At 41.0% G+C, this 14,955-nt stretch overlaps 1 protein-coding gene across 1 annotated transcript in view; it reads right to left on the minus strand.

Moving 5' to 3' along the window:
- The window catches only part of ZSWIM5 (zinc finger SWIM-type containing 5), a gene marked incomplete at both ends in the record, with an annotated part of 147,935 nt that overhangs the window by 12,106 nt on the left and 120,874 nt on the right, over positions 1-14,955 (minus strand). Inside the window, 4 exons of the mRNA XM_080692184.1 lie at positions 1,116-1,253; positions 2,149-2,295; positions 7,791-7,967; positions 13,600-13,779. Of these exons, the coding sequence (XP_080548310.1) occupies positions 1,116-1,253; positions 2,149-2,295; positions 7,791-7,967; positions 13,600-13,779 (642 nt within the window). The remainder of the gene's footprint in view (positions 1-1,115; positions 1,254-2,148; positions 2,296-7,790; positions 7,968-13,599; positions 13,780-14,955) is intronic.

Below are 14,955 nucleotides of genomic sequence, written 5' to 3' on the forward strand. Positions count from 1 at the left end.
CAGTATGAGCAACATAATGGGATCTCTTCTCAAAAAAGAAAAAAGTCAGTCTTGGTTTTTTTTTCTTCTTCATCTGATAAATATTTATGGAAGACTATTAAATGGCAGGTACTACACTGAGTGCTAGGATTACCAAGACAAGCATGTCATAATTTCTGCTTTCAAGTAGCTGATAGTCTAGTAAATGACTTGCAAACAAATTGGAATACAGTGTGCTAAATACTAAAGTAGACTTACATAAACAATATAGTGAGGTCACAAAGGAAAGAAGAATCAACTCTGTCTCAATCTAGTCTTGGCTACTTTGCAACTCTAAGACTATTCCTCTCTAACTTTTTTCTTTCTTAAAATTGATACAAAAACATCAGGGAGAATGTTCAAAGGAAATTAGAGTATTATTGAATTTCAGGTTACACACACACACACACACACACACACTTTTTTTTTGAGATAGGATCTTACTATGTTACCTAGGTTTACCTGAACTCTCGGGCTCAAACAATCTCTCTGTCTCAGCACCCAAAGTAGCTTGGAATTACAGGTGTACACCACCATGCTCAGTTTGAGATACACTATTGATGGAAATTCTCTTCTACTTTCAGACTGTTCTAAAATTTTGGTACCTAAGCCAGGCGTGGTGGCGCACGCTTGTAATCCCAGTGCTTGGGAGGCGAGGACAGGAAGATCGCACAGGTTCAAAGCCAGCCTCAGCTCCTTAGTGAGGCTCTCAGCAACTTAGTGAGATGCTGTTTCCAAATAAAGTATAAAATAGGTCTGGGAGTATAGTCCGGAGGTAGAAAAGCCCCTGGGTTCCACCCCCAGTACCACCAAAATAAAATAAAATAAAATTCTGGTATCTGACTCCTGAAGTTCCTCTATGCCTTCTTATTCCTCTTGGACAACATTCTTTAGGCATTCATGGTAAGGAAATAAGTGGAATAAAGAAACTGGCAAGGTAAAATAGACAGGGACAAATTACAGGGTGGGAAAAGAAAATGGGAGAGGAAGCCAGAGGAAACCTCTCAAGATGGAAAGTAAGAAGGGAGAGCAGAGTATGGCAAGGAGGCGCAGGCCGCCAAGAGCAGTCCTGGCTTATCTCAGTCTGGCCCTTGTACCTGACACTTCCATGTAGCCATCATCATTCAGGCGGCAAGCTTCAGTCAAAGTGAGAAACAGGCAGCCGATGGGATCCAGGGGATGGCCTACCCAGCCCTCCAGGTTTGTGATAGTTGTGGTTCCTCTCTGCAACAGTTCTGGAAATTAGCAAGTGCAAAGTTTAGACAGTGATAGAGACATTGCTCTTTTTCTCTGTTTGGTCTCCTTATTAGGTCTCATTTAGGCCTTGACTGTGAGAGTTAAGAAAAAGTTCCTTGCTAGATATAGTGTTGCATGCCTGTAAGACCAGTATTTGTGAGGCCGAGACAGGAGGATTGCCAGATTTGAAGCCAGCCTCAGCAACTTGGTGAGACCCTGTTTAAAAAAAAAAAATAAAAAGAACAAAAAAACAACAACAACAAACAAACAAAAAAAGGGGCTACTTAGTGAGGACTTCCACAACTTATTGAGATCCTGTTTCAAAATAAAGAATGAAAAAATAGGGCTGGGGATGTAGCTCAGAGGTAGAATGCCCCTGGGTTCAATCCCCAGTACCTCAAAAATAAAACAAAAACACCCCAGAAAAACAAAAAACAAAACCCAAAAAGGGCTAGGGGTATAGTTTGGAGGTAGAATACCTCTTGGTTCAATCCTCAGAACCCAAAAGAAGTTTCCTTTATTGTCTTGCCTTGGATTGACAGGACTAGTCACAAGCTTACCAGCCATGTAAGATCATAAGGTCTGAATTTAGATTGTCTGCTGGTAATGCATATGTGGATATAGGTTTGCAGCTTAGAATGGGTCTTCTGGTCCAAGATTTTAGTGGGCTTTTCCTCTGTACCATGAGAGAGGCAAGCAGGCATCATTATTTCCATTTTACTGACGAGGAAACTGAGATCCATAGAGATAAAGTGAGGCATTCCAAAAAGCAGATAGAACTGGGTCCTGACGTAACATGAATCTTAACGAAAACTATGTTCTGGGTCTCGTATGCTTTGAGGATCCTCATACGCCTTAGGCCTAGGGAGGTTAGATAACTCCTAATCACTATACCTTTCTTCTGATGCTTGTAGATTTCCAGCTGCCGCTGCTGCTGCAACCTCAGAGTATTAATAATGGCCACCGTGAGTCTAAGGGCCTCTTTTGGATAACCATGAGATCGGAGGGCATCAACTCGAGCACAAGCTGTAGGCACATGTTCTACCAGATTAAAAAAATATATTTTGGTAGAGTTAAAATCTCAAATCAGAAAAATTCATGCTTTACAAAGGTAGTTTGTGTTCAGTCCAGTTCCTCAAATTCAACCTGTTATCAATTTTATACCAGGAACTGTATTTTTATCTTTAAGGACTAAAAAGTTGAATTAGTCACAGTGCTACCTTGCAGCATCAATGTGGTGTTAACAATATAGAAAAGAGCACACAACTAGTATAACAAAATGCAGTACCTCTTTTCAAACATATACTATGAGAACCTAGAGGAGGTTCCCAAATGTAAAGGCCTCATTCAATTTTCAAGCCTTTATTTCCTAGAGACTTACTATATGAGAGGTAACAAGCTGGGCAAAGGAATACAAAGATGAATAAGAAACTGTCAACTGGGTGTGGTGGTGCATGCTTGTAATTCTAGTATTTGGGAGGCTGAAACAGGAGGATTGCAGATCTGTGCCAGCCTCACCAACTTAGCAAGGCTGTCATCAACTTAGTGAGATGTTGTTTCAAAATAAAAAATTAAAAAAAGCAGCTGGAAGTGTAGCTTGGAGGTAGAATGCTCTTGGGTTCCATCTCTAGTAAAACACACACACACACACACACACACACACACACACACACGCACGCCACTATCCTCAAAAAGCTCACAAAGAACACATAAACTAATTATAAAACAGCTAACAGTAATCCCAGCATTTGGGAGGCTGAGACCACTCTGAGGATCAAGGTTCGCAGACAGCCTCAGCTACTTAGTGAGGCCCTCTGCAACTTAGTGAGTCCCTGTTTCAAAACAAAGAATAAAAAATAGGTTATGGGGTGTGGCTTGGGAGGTCGATACCCCTGGATTCCCTCCCCAGACCCACAAAATAAACAAACAAACAGCTAACAAAAAAAAAGTGACATTATAGCAATGTATACTGAAATATAATATTTGAATTGTACTTTGAAGGATAAGGTTATGAATTGGTAGGTAAATAGAAAAGGCATTCCTAGAATAGAAAAGATGAAAGTAAAAGCATATAAGGAAAATCATAAAAAGCATTCTATATAACAAAACATCTTTAAAGTATGGCAAACGGAGCGAGGTGTAGTGGCACACCCTTGTAATCCCAGCATTTGGGAGAATGAGACAGGATTACAGTTTGTGGACAGCCTCAGCTACTTAGTGAGGCCTTTTGCAACTCAGTGAGATCCTGTTTAAAAAAAAATAAAAAATAAAAAATAGAGCTGGGGGTGTCCCTCGGAGGTAGAATGCCCCTGAGTTCTATCCCCAGTACCGCAAAAACAAACAAACAAACAAACAAACAATATGGCAAATAGTTCTGGGTAATTAAAAGTTAGGATATAGCTGGGTGTGGTGGTGCACGCTTGTAATCACCGCGCTTGGGAGGCAGAGACAGGAGGATTGTGCAGGTTCGAAGCCAGCCGGCTTAGGAAACCCTGTTTCCAAATAAAAAGGTAAAAATAGGTCTGGGAGTGTAGCCCAGAGGCAGAAGGGCTTCCAGGAACCCCAGTACCACCAAAAAAAAAAAAAAAAAAAGTTAGGATATGTGGCTAAAGATAGCCTGGGAGTCTGAAATGTACAAACACTTGAACAGTAGTCTAAGGAGTTTGAATTTACCTTAGGGATAATGAAAGATTATGAAAGGCTTATAAATAGATGAGTGAGTATAACAAGCTTTGTGGTTTCTTTTAAAGCTAACAAAAAATTAAATAATTGAATATTGAAAATATTTGCAAAGTACAAAATAAGTATCAGGTAAGTATTTTTCTAGTTTCATATATACTTATGCAGACTTTTGTGTTAATATTTTTAGTAAAAATGGGATAACTATTATGTTTTAACTTTTTTTTTTTTTTTTTTTTGGTATTGGGGACTGAACCCAGGGGCATTTTACCTCTGAGCTACATCTCCAGCTCTATTTTATACTCATGATTTATTTTTGCAGTACTGGGGATGGAACCCAGGGGCATTCTACCTCCAAGCTATTCCTCCAATCCTATTTTTTATTCTTTATTTTGAAACAGGGTCTCACTGAGTTGCAGAGGGGCTAAGTTGCCAAGGCTGTCTGAGAAACTGCTATCCTCCTATCTCAGCCTCCCAAATGATGAGATTACAAGCATGTGCCAACACGTCCGGCTAGTCTTTTCGTTTTTTTATTTTTTGAAACAGGGTCTCACTGAGTTGTGAAGGGCCTTGCTAAGTAGTTCGTAGATTGCTATCTGCGAACTGCAATCCTCCAGTTTCAGCCTTCCAAATGCTGGAATTACAAGCGTGTGCCACCACGCATGGCTTATATTTTTTATTTTGAAACAGGGTCTCACTAAGTTGCAGAAAGCCTCACTAAGTAGTTGAAGCTGTCCATGAATCTGTGATCCTCTCTCAGCCTCCCAAGTACTGGGATTACAAGTGTGTACCACCATGCCTGGCGTTGTAACTGTTTTTTTTTTTTTTTTTTTTTTTGTGGTACTGGAGATGGACCCTTTCTACTTCCGGGCTACACTCCCAGACCTATTTTATATTTTTTATTTGGAAACAGGGTCTCTTAAACCAGTGAGGCTGGCTTCAAACCTGCACGATCCTCCTGTCTCTGCCTCCCAAGCGCGGGTATTACAAGCATGAGCCACATCTGGCTGTAACTGTTTTTTTTTTTTAAACTTAACAGCATATTGAAATATTGTCCCCTGTGATTAAAGATATTTCTATAACATTAAAATGATTACATATGCACATGCCTGTAATACTAGTATTTAGGAGGCTGAGACAGGAGGAGTGCAGGTTTGAAGCCAGCCTCAGCAATTTAGTGAGACCCTGTTTTCAAGTAAAAAATCAAATAGGGCTGGGGGTGTAACTCAAAGGTAGGACTAGTACCAAAAGAAAAAAAAAGAAAAAAATTACTTATCATTCCACTAAATATGTGTGCATCCACTGAGTTGATCAATCCTATATTGCCGAACATTTAGATGGTTTCTGATTTTTCCATCTGTTTATTTGTATCATGAGCTTATGCATATCCTTAGTTAATTACAAGAATAAAATGCAAGATATAGAATTTTGATAAAATGGTATGATTGAGCTGGTCTCAGTGGAGCACGCTTGTACTCCAGCTACTGTGGAGGCTGAGGCAGAAGAATCGTTAAGTTAGTATCAACAACTTAATGAGACTCTGTCTCAAAATAAGATTTAAAAAAGGGCTAATGTAGTTCAGTGGTGGAGTACTTGGCTAGCATTGATGAGACTCTGGGTTGAATTCTGTGTATCACCACACAAAAAAAATTGAGTGTGGTATTGAGGATTGAACCCAGGGACAGTCTATGTTCAAGCTACAGCCTTAGCCCTACTTTATTTTTATTCTGAAACAGAGTCTTGCTAGGTTGATGAGAGTCTCACTAGTTATTGAAGCTGTCCCTGAACCTGTGATTCTCTTGTCCCACCCTTCCAAGTACTGGAATTACAGGCATGTGCCACCACACCAAAATAAAACTTTTAAAAAAAGTATCAGTGGCCAGGCGTGGTGGCGCACACTTGTAATCCCCGCGCTTGGGAGGCGGAGACAGGGGGATTGTGCTGGTTCGGGTTTAAGAGACCCTGTTTCCAAATTTAAAAAATATATAAAATAGGTCTGGGAGTGTAGCCCGGAGGTAGAAGGGCTTCCAGGAACCCCAGTACCACCAAAAAAAAAAAAAAAAAGTATCAGTGTATTTTAAAGTTTTGGGGTTTTGTTTTTTTGGTGTGTGTGTGGTACTAGGGATGGAACCCAGGGGCATTCTACCCCTGAGCTACACTCCCAGCCCTATTTTTTATTTTTGGTGGTACTGGTGTTCCTAGAAACCTTTTTACCTCTGGGCTACACTCCCAGACCTATTTTTTATATTTTTTATTTGGAAACAGGGTCTCTTAAGCCAGAGAGGCTGGCTTCAAACCTACGCGATCCTCCTGTCTCCACCTCCCTAGCCCAGGGATTACAAGTGTGAGCCACCACGCCCAGTTTATTCTTTATTTTGAAACAGGGTCTCACTGAGTTGCAAAGGACCTAAGTAGCCAAGGGTGGCCTTGAACCGTGATCCTCCTGTCTCAGCCTCCCAAATGCTGGGATTACAGGCACGCATCACCACATCCAGCTCTATTTTAAAGGTTTTTGATAAGATGTTGCTGAAATATTCAGAAAGCCTTAGTGGCTTATTTACATTCTTATCAGGAGTATATAAGAGTACCTATTTCTATGCATCTTCTTCCACCCTACAAACTAATTACTTTTATTTTTAAAAGCCCTGACCATCTTGACAATCAAAATATTATAACTAGGTATTGTCTTAATTTACAGCTGTTTATTAATGAGGTACAAATCAATTACTTTTTTTTGATGCAATACATTATGGTGAAATTCAAAGTGATACATTCATATATGCATATAACATCTCTTGATGTGGTTACATTTTTTTTACATCCTTGTTAGGTTTATGTTTAGAAGTGTTTGATCAGAGAAAAGGAAAGATGGTCAGAGGGATTTCAGGTGATGTCCCACAGTAAGTTTGGCCAAGGCTTTTAAGAGAGAAACAGAGACGTATACAGATTTATCAAGTGTTTGAGGAAGACAAAAATATGGGGTGAGGGGTTGAGGTGAAATTGTGAAAAAACAATGAAAATTGGTGTGATTGTTATAAAACTCAGAAAACGAATCTTAAAAAAATAATGTGCATTTTGGTATTCTGCAATAAAGTCAGGAGCAGACTGACTGATGAGCAGAAAACTATTTCAGAGTAAGGTTTAAACTCAGGGTGGAATAGCTCTGTCCTGTTAGAAAGGAAGGTAGGAAGTTGTGGAAAAAGAAAGACAGCTCGATGACAAATGCAGATGTGTCCTAGTTGCAATACAGGAGAATTTAAGCTTCAAACTTAGTGCTTTTAAGCAAAATATGTAATTACAGCCGGGCGTGGTGGCGCACGCTTGTAATCCCCACGCTTGGGAGGCTGAGACAGGAGGATCGCGCAGGTTCGAAGCCAGCCGCGCGTGCTGGCTTAGGAGACCCTGTTTCCAAATAAAAATGTAAAAATAGGTCTGGGAGTGTAGCCCAGAAGTAGAAGGGCTTCCAGGAACCCCAGTACCACCAAAAAAAAAAAAAAAAAAAAGTAATTACAGAGTAGAATATAATGTTGCTCAGTAATTGTTGACTGAGAGAGCCTGTGAACTGATGTCTAATGTCTTTGTTATAGTCTTTGAAATGTATTAACTTCTTTATCCTCCCAATGTTTAGTGGCTAGGATACAAATTACTACTTGAGGTTACTGTACCTCAGATAAGTACATATGCAAATTAGCCTTAAAAAAAAGCCCAAGTTTCTAGTAAAGGTCTCAAAAATCTGTATAAAGACTACTTAAACTGTAGTTGGTTTTGCTGGCATCTACGCAGATGGCTCATTTGGGCCTGGTATGAGGTGAGGCTGGGTTCTGAAATTCTTAAGAGTAGAGGAGGACTAGACTTACCAAGCCAGAGTGGCTGGCCATGGGAATTAAACAGTAGCTGCTCACTTTCCCGTTGGCAGGCAGGAGCTGTATATATGTCACTGCTGATTATTCGCTGTAGATGGCTGTCCTGCCAATGTAACTCACGGCCCTCGATGGCTCTAGTGAACACTGTTCGTCTTGGTCTGGATAAGGAATCTGGGGGAAGAAAAAAGTGCAGCAGAACAACACTGGGTGAGCTGAAGTTCTAATCCCTGGGTCTTTTTCAGGGTGGGAGGCTGGGCACAACAGCAGTATGAGGGCAATGAAGAGCAACCACTGGCTATGCATTTGTTGTCTTGCCTTCTTCCCCAATAAGCTTTGTGGATTTGTGCCTTCTATTAGAAGGACCTTTGTGTGTGCGTGTGTGCGGGTGGGTGGAACCCAGGGGCTTTTCTACCTCCGGGCTATACTCCCAGACCTATTTTTATACTTTATTTGGAAACAGGGTCTCGCTAAGTTGCTGAGAGCCTCACTAAGTAGCTGAGGCTGGCTTTGAACCTGTGCGATCCTCCTGTCTCAGCCTCCCAAGTGCTGGGATTATAAACATGCACCACCATGCCTGGCTAGAAGAACCATTTTACAGAGATCTATGGCTGCCTTCCTTCTTCTACAGAAGACCAATTTCTACTCAGAGCCACATGAAAGGTAGGATAGGCAGTGGTGCTCAGCTGCTCAACCACAAGGATGCAAATTGTTTCTAAAGAAGCCAGAGGTGGAGAGAAGTAGCCAAGTCATTTCCCTAACTAATCCAAACTTGTTTCTTTTCTTTTTTGTGTATGTGGTACTAGAGATTGAGCCCCGAGGCATTCTACCTTCCAGCTACACATCCGGCCAGATTTTATTTATTTGGAAATAGGGTCTCACTAGGTTGATGCAAATCTCACTACTTGCTGAGGCTGACCTCAAACCTGCAATCCTCCTGTCACAGCCTCCCAAGTACTAGGATTACAAGTGTGCACCACCACACCAAGCTCTATAACTTGTTTCATATGCAGCATAACTCTTATCAGACCAAGGGCTTCCATTTATATTAAAAGTTGAGAAAGAAGCTGGGCATGGTGGTGCATGCTTGTAATCCCAGCATTTGGGAGGTTGAGACCAAAAGGATCATGAAAGATCACGGTTGGTGGACAGCCTCAGCTGCTTAGTGAGGCCCTTCGCAACTTAGTGAGCCCTGCTTCAAAATAAAGAATACAAATAGGGCAGGGGAGTGGCTGGGCGTGGTGGCGCACGCTTGTAATCCCATTGCTTGGGAGGCTAAGACAGGAGTATCACACAGGTTCAAAGCCAGCCTCAGCTACTTAGTGAGGCTCTCAGCAACTTAGTGAGACCCTGTTTTTAAATAAAGTATAAAACATAGGTCTGGGAGTATAGCCCGGAGGTAGAAAAGCCCCTGGGTTTCCCTCCCTACCCCCAGTACCACAAAATAGGGCACGGGGTGTAGCTCGGAGGTAGAATGTCCCTGGGTTCCATCCCCAGTACTGAAAAAAAAAATAATAAGATGATACTGATAAAAGAATAACTTATTTTCTCATTGGAATCTTACCGTGTGATCTCTCTTCAGGGAACAGTCACAGGGAAATAAATACTATAGACAAAACAACTCAATTCTTAAGGGTAGTATGTAGGCGAACCAAATGGAAGATACACTGTCATACACTATATAGCCTTATAGGGATTCATGGAAATAATTTAAGAAAACAAAACAAACAAAACAAACAAATGGGATGATTTAACTGATGTTTTACCACATTCAGGACAGTTGAAACCATTTGGGATCAAGAGCTGAACTACATAGATATTTTCAGAGATACCCAAATTAGGTGTGCATCTAATGATTCTTTATTAAAAAAACTATAAGAGGAAGTCAGAGGATTCATAGTGAACATAAAAAGAAACTAGCATATGTATCCACTTAGGAAAAGGTCTTAAAAATCTACCAATATCTTTAGAATTTAATATATCCCATTGGGTATGGGCTCAGATGATTTAAGGATATTCTTAGTGTATTACTGACAGTATTTACTGAAATTGCTTCTCATTTTTGTTGTCTCTCAATGGAAATACACTGACTTCTACTGACTGGAGTTTGAACTGAGAATTTGCCATGGATGTGCTCACTCCACAATGGGACTGGATTCCCAGTATGTTTTATAATTAATTAAATCAGGAAATAATGCATGGCTAATATATAGAAGGCACTGTTCTAGATGGCTCAGGATATATAAAGTCCTTATACATATGGGCCTTTATGTTCAATTGGGAAGAGATAGTTATATAAATGTACAGTATATCAGACATCCTATGATTATACGTATTTGGAAATAAAGCAGAGTTAGGAGAAACGCAAGCTGTTGTTAAGTGGGGGTTACTGTTTTATATAGAATGGTTTCTAGTAAGAACATCTGAACAGCTGGGCATGGTGGTGCATGCCTACAATTAAAGCTACTCAGGAGGCTAAAGCAGATGGACTGCTTGAGCTTAGGAACAGAGTAAGACCCCATATTAAGAAAAAAACATTTTAATAAACATCTGTAGAAACTGAGGGGAAAGTCTTAGAGATAATTGAGGAAAGTCTTTCAGGTAGAAGCCCCAGCAAGTACCAAGTCCTGATATAAAAATAGATTTGGAGTATTTCAGAACAGTAAGGAGGCCAGTGTAGTTGGAATGGAATGAGCAAATATTAGGTGGCTACTGTAATAGTTTATGAGAGATAATGGTAGTAGAATAACTGGCAGTAGAGATGATGATAAATAGCTGGATTCTGGCTATTATCTGAAGACAAATGCAGTAAGATTTGCTCACACATTAGATCTGGAGTGAGAAAGAGAGAGAAAATTCAAATAATGATGTATATATGGAGAGAGGGAACACTATAGGAGAAATGGGTTTGGGTGAACTTTGAGAAATAAGAAGTCCTATTAATATAAGAACGCATATTAGCCTGGAGTGGTGGTGCAGGTTAGCAAGACTATCTCTAGGGAAAATAAAAAGTGGTAGTGGTAGGGGACTAGTGGTGGGTACTTGGGAGGCTGAGGCAGGAGGATCGCAGGTTTGTGGCCAGCTTCAAGGAATGAGGGTGATTGACATACAAGTTTATAAATGACCTAAACTAATAGGTAGCAGACAGTATATAGTTTGATGGCATAAACTTTAAAGCTGAGAGTTATTTTAGAAAGACGGCATGGACAATGAGGTAGAAATGGAAATGAAGAGTAAGCAGGATGCTTTTTGCTCCTCTAGCTCCACCAGCCATGGGATGTGCGAGATAGATACCAATTACTTGAGAAAAATGCAGAAGCAACATCCTCAAAGAAGAACCAGTAACAACGAAGAACCAATATATTAAGACAGGGACACAGGGACGAAGCCGCGTGTGGTGGTGCACATTTGTAATCCCAGTATTTGGGAGGCTGAGACAGGAGGATTGCAGTTCATGGACAGCCTCAGCTACAACTTAGTAATGCCTTTTGCAACTCAGTGAGAGCCTGTTTCAAAAATGAAGAATAACAAATAGGGCTGGGGGTATACCTTGGAGGTAAAATGCCCCTGGGTTCCATCCCTAGTACTGAAAAAGAAAAAAAAAAAAACAAAAAAACAAAAAACTGCCAGACTGGAGGTAAGTGTTTATATGCATCTGACCCTCTATTTCATCCAAAGTCAGTACTAAAATAATGGCTTCCTGTGAGGGCCAGGAACTGGTGAGCTTAATGCAGTGTTGAAATTGTAGCCTTTTCGCCGGGCGTGGTGGCGCACGTTTGTAATTCCTGCGCTTGGGAGGCTGAGACAGGAGGATTGTGCTGGTTCAGAGCCGCCTCTCTGGTTTAAGAGACCCTATTTCCAAATTTAAAAAATAGGTCTGGGAGTGTAGCCCGGAGGTAGAAGGGCTTCCAGGAACCCCAGTACCACACCAAAAAAAAAAAAAAAAAAAAAAAAAGAAAGAAAGAAAGAAAGAAAGAAAGAAAGAGTAGCCTTTTCACATCACTCATTACCTTAGTTATCTTACATACATTGACAGCTAATTATAATGTAAAAGAAGACTAAGCAAAAACAATAATTTAAGTGACTTTCTTCTTGAGCTTAAAAATACCAATACAGTTACTGCTTAAAGGGCCAATAGCTAGACGGGGGTGGTGGTACACGCTCATAGTCCTGGCATTTGGGAGGCTGAGACAGGAGGATCAAGGTTTGCGCCAGCTTCAGCTACTTTGCTCTTTGTAACTCAGTGAGACCCTGTTTGTTTGTTTCTTTTTTTTCCCCCCCGTACTGGGGATGGAACCCAGGGGCATTCTACCTTTGAGCTACACCCCAACCCTATTTTTTATTCTTTATTTTGAAATCCCAAATGCTGGGATTACAAGTGTGTGCCACCACGCCTGGCTTTCCCAGCATTTGGGAGGCTGAGACAGAAGGATTGCAGTTTGTGGACAGCCCCAGCTACTTAGTGAGGCCCTCTGCAACTCAGTGAGACCCTGTTTCAAAATAAAGAATAAAAAATAGGGCTGGGGGTGTAGCTCAGAGGTAGAATGCCTCTGGGTTTCAGCCCCAATACTGAAAAAAAAAAAAAAGAAAAGAAAAGGGCCAATAGTTGACAAAATCCAATAAAATCTCCTACCAAAAATGACTCTCCAGAGCTGGGCGTGGTGGTGCACGCTTGTAATCCCCGCACTTGGGAGGCTGAGACAGGAGGATCACACAGGTTCGAAGCCAGCCTCAGCTACTTAGTGAGGCTCTCAGCAACTTAGTGAGACCCTGTTTCCAAATAAAATATAAAAATAGGTCTGGGAATATAGCCTGGAGATAGAAAGCCCCTGGGTTCTACCCCTAGTACCATCAAAAACAACAACAACAAAAACCAACCAACCAAACAAAAAATAACTCTCCATTCGGGAGGCTAAGACAAGAGGATCACAGGTTCACGCATGGCCTCAGTTACTTAGTAATGGCCTTTGTAACTGGGTGAGACCCTGTTTCCAAATAAAGGATAAAAAAAATAGGGCTGGGGGTGTCGCTCAAAGGTAGAATGCCCCTGGGTTACATCCCCAGTACCGAAAAAATTTAAAAAATGACTCTCAATGAACTAACGAGCCTGAGTTAGATGAAATAACACTGATGTGAATGCTGATATCAAGTGATGTCTGTAGGACAGTTGGCTCAAAAGAAGAGTACAGTTTCACAGTCCTGGATTTGCCTTAGAATGGGGTAGGAGTCCTGGAAATAACTTGGGAGGATGACTCCATTCAAAATGTCTGCTGTATAAAATTAGAGGGAAAACAAAGAAAGCAAGAAACAGTAAGAAAGGCTATGGTCAGAACATTTTTTGAAACACCTTTTTTTTTTTTTTTTTTTCTTGGTGGTACTGGGGTTCCTGGAAGCCCTTCTACCTCCGGGCTACACTCCCAGACCTATTTTTACATTTTTATTTGGAAACAGGGTCTCCTAAGCCAGCGCGCGCGGCTGGCTTTGAACCAACACCTTTTTTTTTGGTAGACCTTCTGAGCTAAAATCAACCCAAACTGAAGCCAAGATCTATTAAGACACAACTTGAAGGGTAGAAAAGAATCATGCAGAGGGCCCTAGGACTTTATGCTGGGGACTGGAAGGACACTCTACTAGATGTAGAATATTATAACTTGTCAAAGACAAAAGCTCTCTTACTTAAGATTTAGCATGAATTAAAAGACAAACTCTTCTTGTTTAGGATGTAACCATTGTTCTAGGGTTTTACCCTCCCACCTTTTAAACAAAGGTTCTAGACACAAAGAACCTAGAAGGATACTTGGCTCACCTGGGCTGTGACTGGCATTCTGGGGAAGTGCGTTGGTGATGTTGGGCAGTTCGTGCCCATAGTTCCCATCTTCCAGGGGGCAGACATCAAGGTCATTCCACTTCTGTAGTTGCTGCAGCCAACATGATTTTTCCTCCATTTTGCAATGTGGATTTAAAATTATGCATACCCACAAGGCCCCTAAAAATAAAGCAATTTACATTTTTTATATCTCTCCTTTATGTAAACCTTGAGGTTTCTCTGTGTGTGTGTGTGTGTGTGTGTGTGTGTGTGTGTGTGTGTGTGTGTGTGTGTGTTGCTGGGGGTTGAACCTAAGGGCATTCTACCTCTGAGCTAAACATTTTTTATTCTGTATTTGGAAATGGTCTCACTGAATTGCAGAGGGCCTCAAAATAGCTGAGGCTGGCTGTGAACCTGCAATCCTCTTCTCTCAGCCTCCCTGCGAACCTGAAATCCTCTTCTCTTAGCCTCCCAAGTACTGGGATTACAAGTGTGCAGCCCCAAGTCTGGCTTAAACCTTGAGGTTTCAGTTTCAGTTTCATTTTTATTTTTATTTTATTTTTTGGGGGCCTGGGGATAGAACCCAGGGGCATTCTACCTCCGAGCTACACCCCCTGCCCTATTTTTTATTCTTTATGTTGAAACAGGTTCTCACTAAGTTGCAGAGGGCCTCACTAAATAGCTGAGGCTGTCTGTGAACTGTGATCCTCCAGTCTCAGCCTCCTAAATGCTAGGATTACAAGCGTGCACCACCACGCCCGGCTCAGCTTCATTTTTAGCTGGAAAAGAAAGTATTCAAAGTAGCAGTGACTGGGGTATAACTCAGTGGTAAAGTAAATGCTCAACAAACATAAGTTCTAGATAAAAAAAAATTTGTTAAAATTTTCAGAACTAGCTTATTTTTCCATTCTGAAGTTTCCTTAAAAGCACAGCAACTATCTTGATATCTAAATTTGTGTGCATGTGATGATGAACAAGACAGATTTTTTTTTGTGTGTGTGGTACTAGAGGTGGAACCCAGAGGCTTTCTACCTCTGGGCTATACTCCCAGCCCTATTGTATAATTTATTTTTGAAACAGGGTCTCACTAAGTTGCTGAGAGCCTCACTAAGTAGATGAGGCTGGCTTTGAACCTGCGTGATCCTCCTGTCTCAGCCTCCCAAGCCTGGGGATTACAAGCGTGCACCACCACACCCGGCTGAAATAGACAGATTTAAGCTTAAACACTGAGCTAATATTTGCAGTCCAACAAATATTTATTGAAAGCCTTCTATTCATGAAAGTCCTGTGCTGCTGAACAAGACACTGTTTTTACCCTTGAGAAACTGTGTAGTGGGAAAGATAAATAAATACAAG

This window comes from Muscardinus avellanarius, assembly GCF_963383645.1.
Source record: "Muscardinus avellanarius genome assembly, chromosome: 3".
Taxonomy (NCBI): Eukaryota; Metazoa; Chordata; class Mammalia; order Rodentia; family Gliridae; genus Muscardinus; species Muscardinus avellanarius.